At 37.1% G+C, this 21,575-nt stretch overlaps 1 protein-coding gene across 5 annotated transcripts in view; it reads right to left on the bottom strand.

The window, feature by feature from the left end:
* Positions 1-6,579: 6,579 nt before the first annotated feature.
* The window catches only part of LOC139971671 (uncharacterized), a 58,788-nt gene continuing 43,792 nt past the window's right edge, over positions 6,580-21,575 (bottom strand). For 4 of the 5 annotated variants that reach the window (XM_071978338.1, XM_071978339.1, XM_071978341.1 and 1 more), the window contains 8 exons: positions 19,965-20,099; positions 18,686-18,872; positions 17,697-18,215; positions 16,745-16,983; positions 15,555-15,704; positions 14,064-14,081; positions 11,055-11,213; positions 6,580-10,729 (listed from right to left, as the gene is read on the bottom strand). In XM_071978338.1, coding sequence (XP_071834439.1) covers positions 10,259-10,729; positions 11,055-11,213; positions 14,064-14,081; positions 15,555-15,704; positions 16,745-16,983; positions 17,697-18,215; positions 18,686-18,872; positions 19,965-20,099 — 1,878 coding nt within the window. In that variant the 3' untranslated portion in view covers positions 6,580-10,258. The remainder of the gene's footprint in view (positions 10,730-11,054; positions 11,214-14,063; positions 14,082-15,554; positions 15,705-16,744; positions 16,984-17,696; positions 18,216-18,685; positions 18,873-19,964; positions 20,100-21,575) is intronic. The other variant, XM_071978340.1, reaches the window with a different exon arrangement.

Here is a 21,575-nt window from a genome sequence, read left to right as displayed (position 1 = left end):
ATTCAAATACCAGTAAAAAATACCCCTATAGTGTTCAAATACCAGTACAAATACCCCTAGTATTCAAATACCAGTACAACTACCCCTAGCATTCAAATACCAGTACAAATACCCCTAGGATCGAGAAGGAAATGGTTTTCTTAATAAATAATAACACAAATCAATGCTGGAGCGAGACCTAACAGTTGACATTGGTAAAGTACAGTCATCTCATTATACGATGTTGAAAGAAGCTCGTGGGCTGATGGGTCGGTCGATTTCAAGAAGGTTTATAATCATTAAATAGAAGGTCATATCGTTCATTCAGCAGTGAAAATACCACACTGTGACATGTTATGACATTAAAGAACTTTATTTCACTCAACGCGTTGGGTATATTCTTAATACTATGCTAAAATCCGTTTGTTTATCTGAGGGAGGGCCCAACGTATATATCTATATAGTATCGATTGAAAATGTCACATTGCAGCTCATGACAAAATACGTACTTCAAAATTTAATATCAACGTCTGCTTCCAGTCACATCAAGACATCCATCGTTAAACGTAAACAACACTGATTGAACTGAAATTTAAGACGGTTTGAACTTAGCATCATAATATTACCGATGACGTCATATTTATCCTGGCAGCCAGGCCAGGCCATCGGAAGAACAACATATATAAACGCTATTACATTCCTCTGTATATGAATTAAGCTGACATATATCATGCTTTATTATTTCTATACGATGATAATGGCAGAGGTGATGAAACCAATAAATCCATCTTGACTGAAAGATTAGAGCGTGTGACCTAGAGGTCACCAAATGACGTCATGGTGATTTAAGTTCGGTTGTACTAACGAAGATCTATTACGATGAAAGATGTGTGACAAGAAAGACACACATCTATAGCCTGCAAAAGATGGTATTCAGTATATTGATACGACTGAGTACAGCTTTAGAGACCCTATCGGGTCTCTATACAGCTTTGTTCGAGCGCGCCCTCAGTTACAACCACAGTTTTCTTTCCATATTGTGTGATAATCGGAAGGATTACAGTCGAGCAAATGCACCTTCAAACATTAGTATAAACATCTTGGATAAGAGACACAGAGAAAAATACTTTTAGGAAAAGTCACTGAAGCCTGCAGAGCCAGGACACGAAAACCTAACAACTTGATCCACCCACAACAGAGAGATATAATAATGATAACTTTGTTACCTAGCCTTGCGACAGTACTATATATAAAGCAATTAAATTAATTTATCTGGTTTCACTTCGCATCAGTTCCAATCGCTTCTCACTCTAGTGATGAGTTTCCCGCCCTGTACAAATCGTGACGTCAAACAGTCCTGTCGTCCTGATGATAAGATGCATTTAGCTGGTATACTCAGACTCAAAAGTAGGATATTATTCATGATGATCTGTTGCAAAGTGCTAATATTTGGTAACATTATTAGTCAAATGCCTTGAGCTTCTCCAATATGGAACGCCAAAAGGACCACAGTGACATGTACTACTACTAATTTGACATGTACTACTACTAATTCGAAGTGTAATACATGTAAAATGTCGCGTACTACTACTAATTCGAAGTGCACTACATCTAAAATGTCGAGTACTACTACTAATTCGAAGTGTACTACATCTAAAGAGTCACGTACTACTACTACTAAATTGGAGAGATGGCGCTATTCACAATCTTTCCGAAACCATGTAATCGAGTTGCGCATCTGCATTAAAATAATGATGAAGAAAACATATTCTTCAATACTCTGTTGATTCAAATGTCTATTTTACAGTTTATACCTTTAAGGTCTGTGGCAAATATAGAAAATAGCATATAGTTTGGCACAGCTGGGGAATCAAAAGCATTCTTGACATTTCAATGACGGGAAAATTGCTGCTTGTGAATAATAGTGTGTATAACAATTTTAAGAGTTAAAAACTGGTGTATTTGATATATATATATGTATAAAACTCGATGGACATGTCAAAAAAATAGAAAACGGCGCCCAAACGCAAAATGCTGCTTTACATTCAGAAAAGACCGGTGAGGTGCTACTGTTAATGAGCTAAAGTTAGGCTTCCTAGACTTTTTCTATATGCTAGGCCAGGCTGCGGCTAGGATATAGTGTTTAATTTAAATGATATTCCAAAACTGCTACTTGTTTAAATTATATACAGGTCTAGTACCGTATGCATTTTAGGTGTTCTACAAAGGGCCTGAATATAGGCCTACTATAGTACTAGGTCATGGATTAATTCCGAGCATAACTTAAGAGCCCAAATATACGTTACCGTTTAAATTTAGATTTTGGCACAGTAATGTGTGTATGCAGAGCTTAGTATGCGTAGGATTAGGAGTATATATGTACGTGTCAGTCTTCCTGAATGTTCCCCTTATCCTTGCCTACATTACTAATACTATAATCACCATTGTCTGTGACCATTGGGCATCACAAAAATAAAAATCCGGTGGTGGAAAAGCAACAAGATTTCGAAGCCCCAGCAGGTGGAACCATCGATCCCCAAGAATGTGCTTAATGTAGCTTCAGTTTTTAACTCTTAAAATTGTTATACACACTATTATTCACAAGCAGCAATTTCCCCGTCATTGAAATGTCAAGAATGCATTTGATTCCCCAGCTGTGCCAAACTATATGCTATTTTCTATATTTGCCACAGACCAAGCTGTAAAATAGACATTTGAATCAACAGAGTATTGAAGAATATGTTTTCTTCATCATTATTTTAATGCAGATGCGCAACTCGATGACATGGTTTCGGAAAGATTGTGAATAGCGCCATCTCTCCAATTTAGTAGTAGTACGTGACTTTTTAGATGTAGTACACTTCGAATTAGTAGTTGTACGCGACATTTTAGATGTAGTACACTTCGAATTAGTAGTAGTACGCGACATTTTACATGTATTACACTTCAAATTAGTAGAAGTACACTTCGAATTAGTAGTAGTACATGTCAAATTAGTAGTGGTACATGTCACTGTGGTCCTTTTGGCGTTCCATACTCCAAAGGTAATATGAATTTACCCCAAAGGTAGCATACTCCACATAAATGTCCCCTTGACTTACACACTAAATCGTAAAGTAATGGTGGTCTTCAAGCCCTTGTAGAAGTTCTCACCAGCTAAACCGTACCCCTCACATGATAGCTGACACGTTGACTATGCATAGCCAACTTAATATTTTTTTCTCCTACGACCATGGAGATATTTAGCTATGGGAACTCGTTTCAATGTATTGCAGTATTAGTCACTTGTCAAAGTTTTAGTTTTAGTCACTTGTCAAAAGTTTTACTCACTTGTAAACAAACCCCTTTAGCCACCTGTTAACAGCTTACTTGTGTTGTTCCTGGAAGGCGGTATGAGGGTTCTTAAGTTGCATGCATGAATTTCCCCAAGTTTTTCACTATATGTGCTTTCATTCATGCTCTGCAACACCCAAGCCACACTAACCAGATCCTCTTTGATAACGGAAGTCTTGAAGAAGATGAGCCTCTGTTGCTTTCCGGACAATTTTCTTGAAGGAGAACACTTGGTTTGTTTGATACAATCGCTATATGGAATTAATATGCTAGAGTCAAATTATGGTCATCGATGTTGAAACATGTCTGCATGTAGACATGAATCGAGATATCTCAGAGTTTATATTCTAATAATCTCTAATTATTGGGAATAATCTGCAGGATCAGCTTTCTCACCAAAATACTTCTAACAGGCTCAGATATGGAAGCAATTACTTATTACCTTTTATCGAATGAATACTTTGGGCATCGTGTTTTGATTTGTGAGTGAAATACGCTACGGCACGCACAAAAAGGATTTTCTGTGCGAGTAATTGCTTATAATGTACATTGGTATACTAGGATACCGACGAAAACTTTGTGTGACGATAGTAATGCGCATTTTCAACATGCTGGGAACTACAGGGCGGGGTAACATAGGTAAACCAAGAAAATGCAATACATTGAAACGAATTTTGCAGTAATTTTGTATGACCACTTTATTTCTTTATGCATTTGTATCTGCTGCCACCACTCATTAGCCATCCACGATTTAGCTAAGGTATCGTCATGTCACACAGGCAGTACTGATTGTATCAGACAGAGTTGGTACAAAACACAAACATAGCTGCTTTAACGCTACAAAATGGCCGATTATCTTATAGGCGTATAGGCTGAAATGCGGACGACCGAGGCGCCGCACGGTTGAGGCGCCATAGGTCGCGATAGTTTAGTCCGAAGCGTCAAATGCACTGCTTGTTTCAAGACCCCTTGCAGTGCCCAGGCCCGTAGCCAGGACTTCTCAAAATTGGGTGGGGGGACCGACACTGAAAAGAGGGCACCTCCTTGGGCAGAGAGTATTAGGGAAGGGATTCCACCCTTGATTACTTTATTTGTTTTTAAATACTAAGCTTACAGTTTTTTAAACATAATGTTAAGGATTCTAACAATACAGAAGACGTCTACTCTGGTGCTTGAAAGTCCTCATGACCTCATCATGTATGATACTAAGAGTCGAATCCATTTCAAATGACAGGATGCTGAGATTTCCCAGCCTCTGTTGCAACATTGATTTTCTGTGAGGTGTAAGAGTGCGGGTAAGTGTACAGAGAAACTTTGAAGCACCAAACGCTTTATGCACGTGCAAGCATTCTGTAAATGATTGCGAATGCATCATTGTAGGCTATAAAGAAATTTCTGAAGACCTGTTAAGTCTTTAAAAGATGGCATTTTTTCTTGGGGGGTGGGGGGACTTTGTCAAAGGTTTGCCTTTTTCAAATTGTGGAAAAGGTCGTCTCCATTTACAGGATATGTAGCTAAGTCTAACAGTAACTTCAAGTTGAGAATGTTTAAATGCTGACTATCTGCATTGAGTGTTGACAAGGCCGGTGCATAGGTCAAGAGCAGGGCGCGCGGGATCAAGGGTTTTACAAAAAGTGGGGGGGGGGCCTCTGGTCTCATGCGCGAAGCCTCGACGAAGGGAATGTGGGGGGGTCTCCTCCCAGGCAAATTTTGAAATAAGATAGTGTTAGATGCAATTTCCTGGTATCAGGCAATCAAGATAAGTACACAAAAAACAGTTTCTTTGTGTGTGGAATCGTGCATTATGATGCAATGTGACCACTCTGTTATTTCAAAATAGGCTAGCCAGTAATTACGATCACGTATTCGTCAAAATGGCAAAGATTAGGAAAAATCCAAGCGCATGCATTAAAATGCTTTCAAAATTAAACGTGCAAGTCTAAAAGGATGATATTATGCTCCATTAATTAAACACACTAGGGAAATAACTTCGTTCGATGATGATCCGGATCGAACGTGCATGTTCGAACTTATGTGCACAGTAAACTTATGTGTATAGTAAGGTTATGTGCACAGTAAAGTTACGTGCGCAGTCAAAGTATGCGCGCAGTAAGGTTATGTGTATTGTAAAGTTACGTGCGTGCACAAGTTTAGTTACGTGCGCAGTAAAGGTATGTGTGCAGCATTGATGACATTTCCGCTTCTGGTTAAGCCTCCTTTGTAGTATCAATTCCCTTAAGAAGAATACAGTCTCAATATATGGGGTCGAGAGTCGAGCAGCCTTGTCTAGTTTTTAGTGCCCAGAACGCACCTTGGATGACTCTTCTTAACCAGTAAACCAAAAAGTTGAATGATTCGGATGCTTTTTCAAGATGCCAATTGAAATTGAGATAGTGGACAAATGAAACGAGAACACCAAAAGACACCGGTACCGTATTCCGGTTTTGTTAATCTTCCTTCAAGAAATGTGGGTGAAACTTAAATACATTGTTGTTTTTGTTGTTGTTATTATTGTTGTTGTAATTGTTCTTTATCATAAGTGAAGATGATTTCAACAGTTTTAACAAGGTCATAAAATTCATAAAGAAAATAATTCTGAGAACAATTGAAAATTTCTTTATAGTTAAAATTTATTCGTCCCTCTTTTCCTTACGAAACTTCCGAGTATGCATCTTAAATTAATGACAACATAACAACTACATTATTCTAGGATTCAAAACAAGAAGACTATAAGATATACAAAATGTTATCATGTAAACATGTTTTTATTACAATAAATGGGAACATTTCAAAAATTGATTATTTGTTTCAGTAATTTCAGTACCAAATCTAACAATTAAATAAGTTATAGTTGATAAAAAATATCAAAGATCGCTGAAACAGATATACAAGAATCTATACCTTCTCATACATATTAAACTTCTTAAAAACAAAGTCACTGACTATACCTTATTTAAATTATTATCTTCCCTTCTTGAAGAAAGACGTAATGAAGGAGAACTTCAAACAAATAAAATATTAATATAATAATAATAATAATTATATTTGCAAGGATTGTTTTGGTGTCCTTTTAAATTACCTTCTGCAGGCAACCACAAACACAAGACAAATGTTTTCGACACTTTGATCAAAGTATTCACTCAATTTCTTGAGTATTCTACAAACCGCTAAAGTACAAATAGATAAACAAAAGAACCATTCTTTTGTTGGCTAATTAATTCGGAAGCTTTTAGAGGTATAGCACCAATTGTGTGGTGATGCCAAATAATACCATATATGTTACCACTTCTCCATGGAATATAAAAAGTATAAAAAAAAAAGTATTAAGAAAAAGTATGTAACTGTTCTCTAGGCCTCAATTGTTACAACTTCTTGTTGGCAAAGTTCCAAATTTTTATTCATTCAAGTCCAACATCTGTCACTCATTACTGAGAACAAATACCATACACCTGGTTTATGAGTGACAGACCAGATCAGACTCCTGTGACAGATCAGACTCCTGTGACAGATCAGACTCCTGTGACAGATCAGACTCCTGTGACAGATCACTCTGATAAACAATAAGAAGTCACTTTCTATATGATGTGAAGTTTTAACACTTTCTTCTTCAAAGACATCAATAATTCATACACAGTTTAATATATGTCAAAATAATCATGATATATAGAAAGATCGAAGACAAAATAGAGACTATGCCCCACCCTTCATCCCCCACCCCACCGCACCCCTCCCATCAAATTATAAAGAAAAACAGAATATGTGATATCTGAGCCATTGTGACTTTGTCAACTATAGGTATGAAAGTCACAACAAATATTGCTTAAATATGTGACATCCTTTAAGTTTTAATTCAAACATATCACATATGAAAATATCTGAAGTTGATTGGTTAGAGAAAAAAAAATTGCTGACAATTTTTCTGAATCTTTAGGCGATGACCACATCTCCATAGCATTTTGTTAATCGCCAAGATATGAATTTGTCAAATTTTGTGATATTTTTCAACTGCTTCAGACAACAGCAGAATGAATGAATGTCATTAGGACATTTCAGCTGCGAATGTGTTTGATCTTCTTGACATAGTATTTCCATCAATTATCCACAGAGGAAAATGAGGATAGTCCTGCTTACATTCAAGGCACTGAACGATACAGCACCTGTACTCATATCGGATTTGTTAGCTAGGTACGAGCCCTCCCACGCATCTTAAGATTGTCGGCTTAGCATGATTAATTTCTTCTACAAAATTCTACAGCAATAGATCCTACGCTTTTGCAGGGTCCCAACTTGTGGAACAGACTTCCCGCCAATATTCGCTCGGCATGCACCATCTCAGGGAATTTTTCAAATCCATAATCAAGACTTATCTGTTTACGGCTGCATTTCTGTGAGAGATGAAACTATCTGGCCTAATTATTATTTGGTGATTGTTGCGACAACTGAGATTGTGTTATTAGGTTCTTGTGCAATATTTGTAGTTGGTTTATCCTGTTTCATGTGTATATGATTTTTGATAAATAGTGGTTTCTCTTTTATTTTGTTTATGACCCCTTTATATTTGTTGTTGTTTCATATTTGTATTTCAGATATTTCCTTTTGCTTCTCCACATTGGATATTTTTATGTTGTATTTTGTTTTCATATATTGGACCTTTTTCTTGTATTTTTTATTACTCCTAGATGTTTTCATATAATTTATGGAAGTTTTAAAAAGCGCTTTGAAGCCATCTTGTATTGCTCTATACAAGTTGCTTGTTATTATCATGATTAATATTTTTATAAAAAAAAATAAAACAATCATAATCATACACATTTTGATGAAATTCTTAAAACAGACGAAATTAAACAGCGAAGAAGCAAACATTCCAAATGATATCAGGTTTCTGGGAGAAATCAACAAGAAGATCACAACGGTCTAAGTAAGATGACATCACAGACCCTCACCCCACCCCCCCTGCCCACACCTACTGTGAACTACCTTCCTGGAGTAGTGGAAGGTTTAGCCAATCAAATAAGGATATACTCAATCAACCATATCTAGAGTTAGAGGTAAGATATTAAGAGGAAGTTTTCAGAAATATTTTTCTCTTCGATTCAAGTTTTACACTGCTTACCACCAGAATATCCCTATACAGTTTACTTAATTAGAGTCCAGGCTACAACCACCTTCTCTCCAGCCTAAGTTCTCCAGTCACAAATCCAAGCTAATCGAATGCTTTGTACTCTCACGAGACTTTGCGCTTTCAACTTATGGTTCAAAAATTTCAGTAAGTCTTCTTTGAAAATTGACAAATTGAACAGATACTGCTTACCATAAATATGTACATCTATATTTACATCAATAATTCATGCAGACGATGCAATTTTTAAAATTGCAGTTTTACTTGGCAAGATGTTAATTGCAAGTAATTGTTTATTTTTTTATTTCTATCTATCTTATGAAGTGATAAAATGAATATCTACAGGTTTATTTGTGGTACTGTTAGAGACTTTTACAAGCATTGGATTGAAAATATCAGTGTTGCACTTTCGATTTTGCCATAATGGCTGCATAAATTCAAAACTTAATTAATTATTTAAAAAAATTATTTCAAAAGTAAAACAAGAAAGTAGAAAATAATCTAAAATTAATTGCACCTCAATGGATGCAGATAGGCTACTGGAGGACTTGTGCATACATTGTGGAAAGACTAAAAATTTACAGCACAATGTTAAGACACAAATTTGTTGTTTTGGTAAAATGAAGATAAAAAATTCTTCTTCTTTTTCAATAAAAAATATAGCTGTTAGAGTTTCCTCTACATAGTGTAATTTTCATTTCAAATTTTGTCCTCTAGTTTTAAGAAAGTAAAACTGCTCTTGAATTTATTGCCAAAAAATTTCAAATTAGAAAACAAATGTTAGCTCATAATACAAAAATATTGGAAAGCTGCGATATCAATATTTCATCTGCTAAACATGGCACGTTGGCACTTCGTTATGTTAACGATATTAAAGCAAAGATCCTTTAAAAAAATTGTTAATAAATCTTTCCTAAAGATTTAACCAAACATACATTTTTTATAAACTTCCTACTGGTAGTTGTAGTGCAAATGATATTCATACCCTCGTTAAATCCCTAAACAAAGATTGTAATTAAACACATCCGTTCAGAAAAAAAATGTCACATTATTATTATTATGGACCTTTAAACCTATTTCAGCTGGTCATAAAATCTTCAATAAATGCATAATAAATGCATTTTCTCCATAATCAAAATAGACGATATCTGACTTTGATAACTGCGAGGTTCTATTTCTTGTTAGCAAAACTGTAATTAATGATTCTGCTCACACACACAAACATTGTTTCATATAACATAACCCAGCGTACATTCATATACCAGAATTATGATGCTATTGTATGGTCACACTTACTAGGTTTTTCGATGCGATGGTGTACAGTATATCGACCCTTACCAACGTTTGGTGCTATTGTGTATAGTCACACTTAGCAGATTTTTTTATGCTGTGGCATATGACTCTTATCAGGTTTATGGTGCTATGGTATTCACACTAACCAGGTCTTTGATGCTATGGTGTAGATTCACACTTAGCAGATATTTAATGCTATGGTGTATACTGACACTTAGTAGATATTTGATGCTATGGTGTATACTGACACTTAGCAGATATTTGATGCTATGGTGTATACTCACACTTAGCAGATCTTTGATGCTATGGTGTATTATCAAATATTGGGCTAGCTTTTGATTCTGTAATAATATGTACTCACATTCATCTAGGAATGTTCATGCTACAGTTGTATATTCAAAATAATCTATGACTGACATTACCTTTAAGTAATAGCCTTCAAGTGCACCAAAATACTGTGCAATGAGATTTCATTCGGAAGAAAGCCAAATAAAAGAAATCTCGTCAATGTTTTCTTCTAATATCCTCGTTCTTTCACGTTTCTGTGGCGTAATTCACAAATATCTGGAACGCCTCTTCGTTCCTGATGTATCGAAGCGCTTCCTTGACCTCGTCCAGAGTCGAATCGACGTACTCGCAGTATTTGAACACGTCCATCGTGGGACTGACTTTTCCGGCCAGGCCCTCGCAGACGGTGTGGTTGATGCCCATCTCGATGGCGAACGCCCTCCAGTTCTTCCCCTCCGAGGCGGAGTCTAACACCTTGGCTAGCTCTTGTTTGACGGAGAACGGCAACAGTGCCTGCACTCCTGACGGAAGCTCTTCGTCGCTGTTACTCCTCTGCGAGGCAAAGTGCGGTTTATCTACATCTCTCGGCCCCTCTAGGAGGACAGCGTCGGAGCTGTGCCGTTCGGGTAACCGGTCCGGTACGGGGGGAGCCACCGCTATGGCATGAGGTGTCAGCTGACGTTCGAGTTTCCCGACCGCTCGACTCCCAAAATCAAGCTGCATGTGACGATAGGGTAAGAAAATATCATGAAAGGCTATTGAACAAAATGTACAAGATTTCATCCTGATGGAATAGTTAAATTTGATCGATTTTTTGAATAAAGTTCATTTTATATCTATGTGACACACTAATATCCTCTCCAGCCTGTTTTTCTCTCTTCGGCTTCTGATATTTAAATGCCTACCATGAAATATGCATGGTTGTGGTATTGAACTAACTATCTATTTTGACATTTTTGCTCTCTGTCGACTTTCCAAACAAAATATATACTCAAAAAAAAATTGTAAAAAAGAAGCAAATGATAGTTTTGACCAAGTTTACCTCGGAGGTATTTTTCAGATTCAAGACTGCCGAACTGTTGCCATTGACTGGTTGTTCCTGTGCGACGATGATCTTACATAGCCCGACCTTACCGGTCTGGATTAGCTCAATGTGGTAGGAAACGAAGCTCTTGGACCAAACCTCTGCGAATGGTATTTTCTGCCAATGAGAAAATTTGAGGAAAAACTTACGATTTAAGCTGAACAGGATGACTAGGTTCTCATAGTTAATAGATATTGCCGCCATGGTAACCACGATCCTTATAGCTTTTAGTTAATCGATATTTTCATGGTCTACCAAGTCGATGTTGTAAATGGGTTTAATATTATGGTTATTTCTTACAAGTTGACTGATATTACCATGGTAACTACAACCCTTATAGCTTTCTTAGTTAATCAATATTTTCATGGTCTACCAGGTCGATGTTGTAAACGGGTTTAATATTAATATTATGGTTACTTCTTACTAGTTGACTGATATTACCATGGTAACCAAGTCTTACTGGTTAAAAGATCTATCGATGCTGCCTTAGTTTATAATAAGGAAGTTTATTGTCATAAGATGGATTCAATTGTAGCTGTTTACAGGTCTTGGTTTTCACTCTGTCCACACCCCGAGAAGATTAGAGATAAACTTGAAACGCTGAGAAAATCACTGTTTAGTAAGTAACAAGGTCTTCTGTGCATAAACTTTCCTATTCATCTGTTTTAAGGCACTGGCCTTGTTTCATGGCATAGTCAGAGAGGGGAAGGTTGCAGAGTGCCCCCAACAGAAATTTTAGGAGAAGAAACATGGATGTTAGAAAAAAAAACAGTATGCACATTAAGTTGTATATGTTGGCAAAATGTAAGCTTTAGTACACTAATGTTGTTAAAATGATGGAAATGATAGCACAACTTTGCATGTGAGACCCTTAACCAACACCTAACATATCTCAAAGGGATAAGAAAAGATTTTTACGATTTATCAGAACTTGACCATATTTCTATGCTACAGTTATAATTTTGTCAACAAGTTCTTTGAGTTGATCCTTTCACATGTTCAGGGATGAGCCTGGGGTAAAAAAAACATCACAGAGTTTTGCAAAAATTGCAATATAGGCTCCAGTTTGCATATGTTACAGTGTGTTAGGGTAATAATTTTTGTCTCCCTGCAGGTTGGATATCCATAGGTAATGAAAAATATGCGAACGACGGATCCAATGATACAACGATGTTGTTAGAAATTCACAGAAATTGAGAGGTGTAAATCTCGGAGGTAGAAAAGAAATCACGGATATTCCACGAATTCGCGGAAAAGCTCATGCCTGCATGTTACTTAAAAATGATGCCTGCTCCCAGTTTCAATGTTAGACTTATATATAAATCAGTAAATATCTTGATAGACAATATGAAAGGTGATCAGCATATATTTTTAGGGTAGTTGAACAGGTGAGAGAAGACACTTGTTAATTTGCTATGTTAATTGTTAACTTGTTTGTTAATTTGTGTGTTAATATCTAATAGGCATACGTAGCCACTCAAAGTGTCAAAATCAAATAAAACTGAAAGTTACTTTTTTTCAAGAAAAAATAATTGAACCCTGGGTAAAAATAGGCTGTGTAAATGAACCGGAATTGCAAAAATACATCGTGGTTTCGATGATGTAACATGAGCAGTTTTCTTCATGAATCTGATGTAATGTATAGTGATGGTGTACAACGTACTTGATCTTAGTATTTCTACTGTGAAAAGCAGTGTGATGTGAAAAACCATAAATTCACAATGACACAAGCTGTCCTGAAATGAAAACAGGCTTCTTGTACAATTAGATCTGATACATCAACATACTAAATATGACATCTATCGTTTTTGAAATATTGTGTAAAACATGGTTTTCACAATTTGAAGAATTGTAAGAATTAATGAAAGGAAATATATGTTTGTGTCTGAGTGCATGATGCATATGACTTGACGATTATGAAATATTATCCATACTATCTGTAAGCTATTCGTGTCTGAAAAGATATAAACATCATGTAAATTGTCAAGTTCATACAACTATGTATGCCGAGTTGATATACATTCGTTCTTTAGCTAAATTTATCAGTTAATAAGTAATTGTAAGCATGCAAAGTGATGATGTATTGAATAAAATTGAGGTATAACTCCTTGTTTATGGGGTATACAAAGAACTTTGGCTTCTAACTGGTAACCCCATCCCATCCTCCCCCCCCCCACCCCCTGACCAACAAAGAAATGGTTACATGGGATAGCTTCCATTTAATATCTGGATGATAATGACTCAATTGGTCTACGTGCACAGCTAGAGCTTCAAACCAAGGGTCAAGTCGAAAGGACTAAAAAATTACCTCCGGAAGACACTTCACGGCTACGTTACCAGTTTGCTGCAATGTGTTATCAGATTGAGGGCGTTATCAAGAGATTAAATCTAAAAGTCCACACAGAACCATATTAGTCATTAATTTGTAATTATGAAAAATTAAGCGGCATTTAACAATAATAATTAAACATCTCTAAGACCGCCGCCCATAACTGAGGCACTGTCGATATCTAAAGTTTACAACTGTTGGGCATCACCACTACCCCCTCACCCCTCCCCCCCCCCCAAAATGTCCAATCTCCAATCATATTAATGTATAAAAATTGAGGGCGCTATTACACAACATGTATCTAGCTGATGAATGATCAATCCAAAACTGATTTATTTGATACAAAAGCCCTATGATGGTTGTTATCTATGTCGATGACATCACTGATTACACTTGCGAGTGAAAATGTTTACAAAGAACGACCGGACTCAGACGAGTGAAACGGATAAATACACAGCAGCATAATATGCCACGGGGGTATCAGTAGACAGAGTAACACACAAATGTTACATGAAAGCCGCAGCGAACTTTACAAGCTACACAGATGCGTGGTGGTGATATAATATCAGTATTTATGTTAATATTGTTGATAGGAGAATTCAAGACCCCTCGTTAGGAATCGATTCTGATGAACTTACAATGTATCCTGGCTTTCTCTACGAATTAAAACAGAAAATTGTCAAGTAAAAGAGTATCAGGTACCGTATCGGTCAAAACATAAGAAGGAAGCGAAAGTGATATCGGATGGGAAGTTAAGTCAAATTTAGTTCTATATATATATATATATATATATAATAAATTTATGTCATTATATTTCATTCGCAGTACAGCTACTTGATATATGTATGTCTAATATATAAATCAAGTACTAGACTTTCCATCTTGTATTAGTGTTTGATCATAGAGACAGTTTGTTTAATACCATGGACACCGCTTCAAAATATTGTACCAAAGTGTCTAATATTATACAAACAGACCTGTTGCATTTAGCATCAGAGTTCGGAGATGCACTTAATAACGATACGTCCTTCTATCCGAACATATCGGATGTTTCCCTGCGGTCAAAATATCGTTGGCCGCCTGTGCAGGGCATGACAGTGGCTGGAGGGAGGGGGGAGGGAGGGGAGGGTGGAGATGGTGGGGGGAGTGTGAATCAACTGGAAATAGTAAATTGTATACAGGGGAAGCCATAGTTATTAGTTAAAACTGATGATTCAGCCATGTAAATTAACTAATCTTAAATAACAAAATAATTTCATGTCCCTTATAGACTGGGTCTGCGTTGTAATGGGAAACGGGAAAGACACAGAAATGGGGTAGCCCCCATTTTTTTTTAATGGAATCATCAGAAAGACAGGAAGCTATAATGAAACTCAACGGCAGATTAGCTACTTTAAGCAGAGGTGTGTCTCTAAACTAGCTGCTATTACTCTATATCAAGCCCTATCTAGCTAATATTACTAAGCCCTAACTAGCTGCTATTACTCTATATCAAGCCCTAACTATTACTCTATATCAAGCACTAACTAGCTGCTACTACTCTATATCAAGCACTAACTAGCTGCTACTACTCTATATCAAGCACTAACTAGCTGCTATTACTCTATATCAAAGCCCTAGCTAGCTGCTATTACTCTATATCAAGCCCTTACTATCTGACATTACTTCATATCACACATTACTCTATATCAAGCCCTAACTAGCAATATTACTCTATATCAAGCCCTAACTAGCAATATTACTCTATATCAAGCCCTAACTAGCAATATTACTCTATATCAAGCCCTAACTAGCAATATTACTCTATATCAAGCCCTAACTAGCAATATTACTCTATATCAAGCCCTAACTAGCAATATTACTCTATATCAAGCCCTAACTAATAATCTTATATTAAAATAAACTCTTCAATCTGCAGGTTAGCCACTGCTACATCATTCCATATGAAACACTTCTGTAACATGATACCGAACACTGCCTCAACTTGCTATCACACACTGCCTTTAACTTAATACACTCTTTATATGATGCTCTTTAATAATCTTAATAATCAACGTGCGTGCACTCAACCCTGACACTGGATATCAATTCTAGATACTTTTCAATGTTACCATGCAGATTGTACTCACCAGGGATGTGAAGTTTCCCGGCATGAGTTGAAGTCCTTGTATTGTTTCTATCGAAAGCGTAAGGTCCTTGTTCTCCTTCAGTAGGCTGAATTCATTGCTGATGTCCAAAAGAGTCGAGTGGTTATTGCTTACCTCGTTGACATTTATCATCTGAACGAGAGAGTGCGATATTTACAAAAGGTAATGGGATTGGTAGAGTATTAATGGGTTTATATTATAAGTGACTTGAGAGTGGAGCCTAGAGAAACAATAAAAGACTGCATATCACAAGATACATCAAATGGGGGAATTGTCCTTATCACTAGCACTTTCGGTTGTATTACAAGCACGCAGCAAAATTGTAGAAGATTTATCAGTACAAAGGAAGTGAGTAAAAAATGGTGCGATTAAAAACTGCACAGAGAGTGACACTGAACCATGAGGGCAGTGTATATGGTTGTAAAAGGTAACGATAATTAACAATAAATTATCAATTAGTAAATCATGATCAATAACAATAATTAACAATAAATTATCAAAATAGTAAATCATGATCATGAAGATGTGTAGTTGTGAAGATGAAAACTTTCAATTTGCCATTTAATTTCAAAACAAATGACAAAACAAGAGTCACTTGTCTTATGGAGTAGCGCAGGGGTCATAACAACAAGGTTCACATGTCTTATGGAGTACGTAGCTTATGAGTCTTGTGAAGTCAGAGCAGGTTTGCATGTCTAATGGAGTAGCTTAAGAGTGGCTCAGGAGTCATAAAAGCAAGTTCACATGTCTAATGGATGGCTCAGGGGTCATAACAAGGTTCACATGTCTAAAGAGTAGCTCAGGAGTCATGAAAGCAAGATTCACATGTCTCATGGATGGCTCAGGAGTCATAACAACACTGTTCACCTGTCTAATGGAATGGCTTAATAGTGGCTCAGGAGTCATGAAAGCAAGTTCACATGTCTAATGGAGTGGCTCAGGGGTCATAACAACAAGGTTCACATGTCTAACGAGTAGCTCAGGAGTCATAAAGGCAGGGTTCACATGTCTAATGGCTAAGCTCACGAGTCATGACAACAGAATCCACATGCATAACATAACTGTTCATGAGTTATGAGAACAAAATTCACATTCCTAATGCAATAATGATCCATGACTCAATCCAGGACAGTGTTCGCAATAATTGAAGATCAAAATCAAGATACACTGACCTTCCACATAAATTCACTGACATGATTGTTGAAAATGTAAACAATCACATCTAGATTTTCACTGTTTTCTTCAAACTTGCAAAATGCAGCACAGCGCATTCTCTTGCCCAGGACGCTCTCTCCTTCCAAAGAGGCTGCCAAACTTCCAAAATACTTTGTCGAGATACAGTAGGTATGTTCAAGGACCTCGCAGCTGATCTTGTCATCCTCTTCGATGGTCAGTCTTGACCACGTCGAATCTGAACAAAAAATATGTGAACGGCAGTTAGGTCATAAATTTACACCTTTTGAGATCAAATATCGAATCTGCAATTGGCATATACACATGTTTGAATTGTCCCAAAAAATAATGGGATTTTATTAAAACGCAACTTGGGTAAGTAATGTGAAGTGTTTTATTTTGATCTGAAAAATTCTGTGAGTTGAATTTACAAAGATGATGGAAGATGGCAAAAAATTGCAAAAAGAAACTGACAATATTACTATTTAGGTCAAAGAATTCTATCAAACAAGTCATAATTAATGGCCCTCGAAATGGAATCCAAACTTATGAAACCAAATCAGACGAAGGTCAATGTTTTGCATAATTGTTTGATAAACAAATTTCAGCTTGTCATATTTAGAAGTGGAATGACAGCAATAGTGCATAAGTTCAATTAAAGTGAAAATGGATGCTGAAAAAGTAACCGACTGAATCTGCGATTGATAAAATAAAAGAGTGGAATGGGATGACAGAGAATGATGGCAGAGATGGTAATGATGGCAGAGAATGATGGCAGAGTGTGGCACCGTGTATCCATGGCACCATGTATCCACCGTGTACTCTCTTCTCTGTCGGTAAAAGGCAATGGTTGGACAATTTTCAAGCTCCCCCCTCACCCCCCCCTCAATCGATTGAATATTTTAGAAATGTCGCTTTTGCTTCGGTCTGATCGGTTTTTGCATCACTCACCTTTGTTAACCCAGAGTACAGGTTTGACATTTTCTTTACTGGACAGAATAGCACAGTGGTAGAGTTCAATCCTCATTGGAAGAGAGACAACCGGAGGGGCGGGGCTTCCGCTGCACTTGACCATCAGAGAAACGTCACCAAACTCTTGGCTCCTACTGATGTCGATCAGGTCTACCTTTTGGACGGTGACCGTGATGTCGCTGGAGTCCGACTCGAATGTCAGCCCCCCCGGGGAGATCTTCAGCATGAGAACCTCACCCTTAACCATCAGGCCGTGTTCGGCATCCCAGGTTTCGTTGGCGAGGATGCTCCCGTTCTGGAGGTATACGTAGTTTAATCCCGAGACCAACTCCCCCATGGAATCAGAGTCCGAGTTGCTCTCCTCCTGCACCTTCGGCGTGACGTGCGATGGTGCGGGAGTGGTGTTGGACCTCGTCGGAGTGGGCTCCGTGGGGTCCCGGTTGAGGCGAATGGGCAAGGTTGATGCCTTGTCAGCGAGTCTGCTAGCCAAGATTTGATCTATAGTTGACATGAAAAAGAGCATGCAGTGGTCATATTTTGTAATTTTACTATCGAGATAAACAAAGGGGGGGGAAGGCCCTTTAAGGGGTGGAGGAGGGGAACACAATACTAAGATTTAAACAATGCGATGTCAGCTAATTCCTTTTATCAATGTCACAAGAAAAGTCACCTTTTTAAAAGCTCTTAAAACCACTTGTGCAGTGACAGTGTGATAAGGACACATCACGCCCTACACAATACACATGCTTTACCTTTAAAGTCATCTCGGTAACAGGTTTGATGCATGGCTTTAAAATCATTTGTGCACTGACAGTGTTGTAAGGACAAATCATGTACTTAAAATCAAACTTCATTTGTAAAGTCACCATGGTAACAGGTCTGATGGATGGCTTTAAAATCATTTGTACAGTGGCAGTGACAAAAGGACACATCATGTACTTAAAATCAAACTTCATTTGTCAAGTTACCTTGGTAACAGCTCTGGTGGATAGCTTTTATCCATAGTTCTCTTTGCTGTTCGTCTTCAGCTATTAGCGGATATATCCTTTCAGGTGTTTTCAGCTTGAAATGGAAGCCTAACCTGTCTCGTTGTCCAGTGAGTATGACTGAAATACCCTCACCGTCTAACGATATCGTCCCTTTTGGGTTGGCATCCTGAAAGATCAACCAAAAGTCATAACAACGTTGTTTCTAATCTCACTAAGAAAAGTGCAACTTACACCAAACTGTGATCTTGACTTGTTGTGGCTTTTGTATATACTGAAAGTTTTCTCGGGTTCTTAAAGTCAGTGAAAGGAACAAGAGAGCAAAATGCAACTGTCTTATATGACATGCTCTTCGTAGATTTTGTTGTTGAAAGAATCAAAATTACCACCTTATTTTGATGATTCTAGGTTGTTAAAGTTATCAAAATGAGCAGCTCGTATGGAATTTCACTGCGATAAATGGGCATATTCCCTGTTTAAAATGGAATGGTCCCCCAATTTCAAATCACCTACCCATCTTCCACAGCATACAGTAGATGTGACTCCCCCAACCCCATCACTGATGGAATATAAAACTTGTCAGTCAAATGTAGTTCCTTTTTTCCATACTGGTACTCTGGACTTGGTACTCGCAGAGCAAGTTTTCCATAGTAAAACAACGCTCATATGAGCGATTGTAGAAGTTGTTGATAAAAAAAAGTTCATTTCATCAAACTCATACAATAACCGCTCATCTCATATTTTCGAGAATGTCGCAAAATGTAGGTAATGTGTCCATTATGTCATATTGGTCATGCAATACTTTACTTTCCCTTCAATGCAAGCTTAAATCTCCATTACTGTGCTTGACGATTATTATCACTTGTCACTTGGTTGATATTAATCGTTCCTTCATTTTTCCTTTTCCTTTTCACTTTTAGTTTTGTTTTCTTTATTACACTCTCTTTTTATACCTTTTTTTTTAGATGGGGACTTTTTGTTAAAGCCATGCTTCATCAATCCTCCTCAAACCACTTGTCTATATATATATATATATTTTTCATTTATATATATATATATATATATATATATATATATATATATATATATATATATATATATATATATATATATATATATATTTGATATATGTTGAGACTAGTTGAGATAAGTGGAACACTAGTAGTTGTTACTCAGAGTTTCACGCGCTGAGCGATCATCAGACAACTATATATATATATTACATCAAGACACTTAACGATAACACATTCTGGAAACTCACCAAAGCTTCCTTAAAGTAATGCAGCTTCCTGCCGTGCAACACAAACCATCGCCGCCGGTATGTTTCTGTACCTTTCTTGCCAGTCTTTGATAAGTGACCTTCGTGGAGTATGTCGTTTCCAAGCCTTTGTAGTACCTTAGGACAAAAAAAACGTCTGGAAGGGTTACAGTTTTGCTTTTCATTTCACGTTTACAATTATCGTTCTTTACGTTGAAATTAGATACAAACATAGGCTAACGAAAGACTTCTCTGTAAACATCTTGAATCATACAATGTTATCCGATAGGTCATGATAACATCAGGCGAAACATAATCTTTCCTTGATATCTTGTGTTTCCAGGAAGGAAAGAAGGAAAACAAAAGGTAATAATTTCCAGGTGGAACAACTGTAATAGGCTTTAATTCCATCACTGTGCGACGCACAAGTTCCGGCCATTCTTTTCCACAACAAAAATTTTACTCTATCGTTTCTCTGATATTAAAATGTTTCACAGAGTGCTTGCCTTTCTTATTCACTTTTAGCACTAAAAAACATTCATTATTAAAAAGCTTTATCCTCATTAATCCACATCCTAAAACAAAGATACAATAGAAATAAAAGCAAGCAGAACCTACGTTAGAAACTAAAAATTGAAGAGAAGATATTAAACTTTTATCAGAAAGTCCATCATATTTCCAGAGGTTGAGGCAAAATAATCAGTTTCAATGGAACTTTACTCCCTTGTTTGACCTAGACGTTAGATCAAATGTCATGTCTCACACACAAGTTTTCCTTTTTGAAAGCTGTATGCTTCGAGAGTGCTACTTGACAGGGAAAACAGACTTCACTAGAGCAGCAATGTTGGACCATTACCTATTTAAAGTTTATCTGTAACTATATGAACAAGGAATAGAGACGAGGTGATACTGTGTAAGGCATGATGATCGATCGTGGAAAAATTTGTTGCAATGGTCACCAGAGGTGTAAATTCGTGACCATTACAAAGCCTGCTAGGAAAATACCCCTTCTAGACACTAGAAAGAGGAAGAATGAGGGAGAAGGGCCTTTGACCAGGAACTGACCGGCCGCTGAGGGTGCACAGTACTAAAATCGTTACCACTTCACTCTAGACACAAATTAGAGGGAGAGAGTGCTTCTGTCGTGAGCAGACAGGTAAGGAATTAAGCAAATTTGTGAACCATCAGGACACTGAAATTAAAAGCTACCCCCTTCCCCCCCCCCCTCTCAACTCATAATTCATTGAGATTAATAGGCCTACTCAGTTTGTGACATTTGATTTTTGTAGCAGATCTTCATGTTAATTTCTGGCTTGAACTGCCCACACCTTCATATCGGTTACATACTACATTAATTGCTGAAGATCTTCAGCACAGCAGACAGTTACAAAGAGTATAACATATCGGTCTTGAATATTAGTAGAAATGATCCCTGTTATAGTTCAAATGGGATTGTGCATCACCTTACACATTTTGCCATCTTCAAAATCACGTTTCCTTAAACTGTTTCTAATAGTAAAATTACCAACAACAAAACCAAACTTGGGAGTGCGCCAAACACTGAGGACATTTTTGAAAAGTTGGTTAGATCAATCCCTCGACTACCATCGTCTT

Source organism: Apostichopus japonicus, chromosome 8 (assembly GCF_037975245.1).
Source record: "Apostichopus japonicus isolate 1M-3 chromosome 8, ASM3797524v1, whole genome shotgun sequence".
NCBI classification, from domain to species: Eukaryota; Metazoa; Echinodermata; class Holothuroidea; order Aspidochirotida; family Stichopodidae; genus Apostichopus; species Apostichopus japonicus.
Note: the sequence above shows the minus strand (reverse complement) of the source record. Positions and strands in the feature narration are given on the sequence as shown.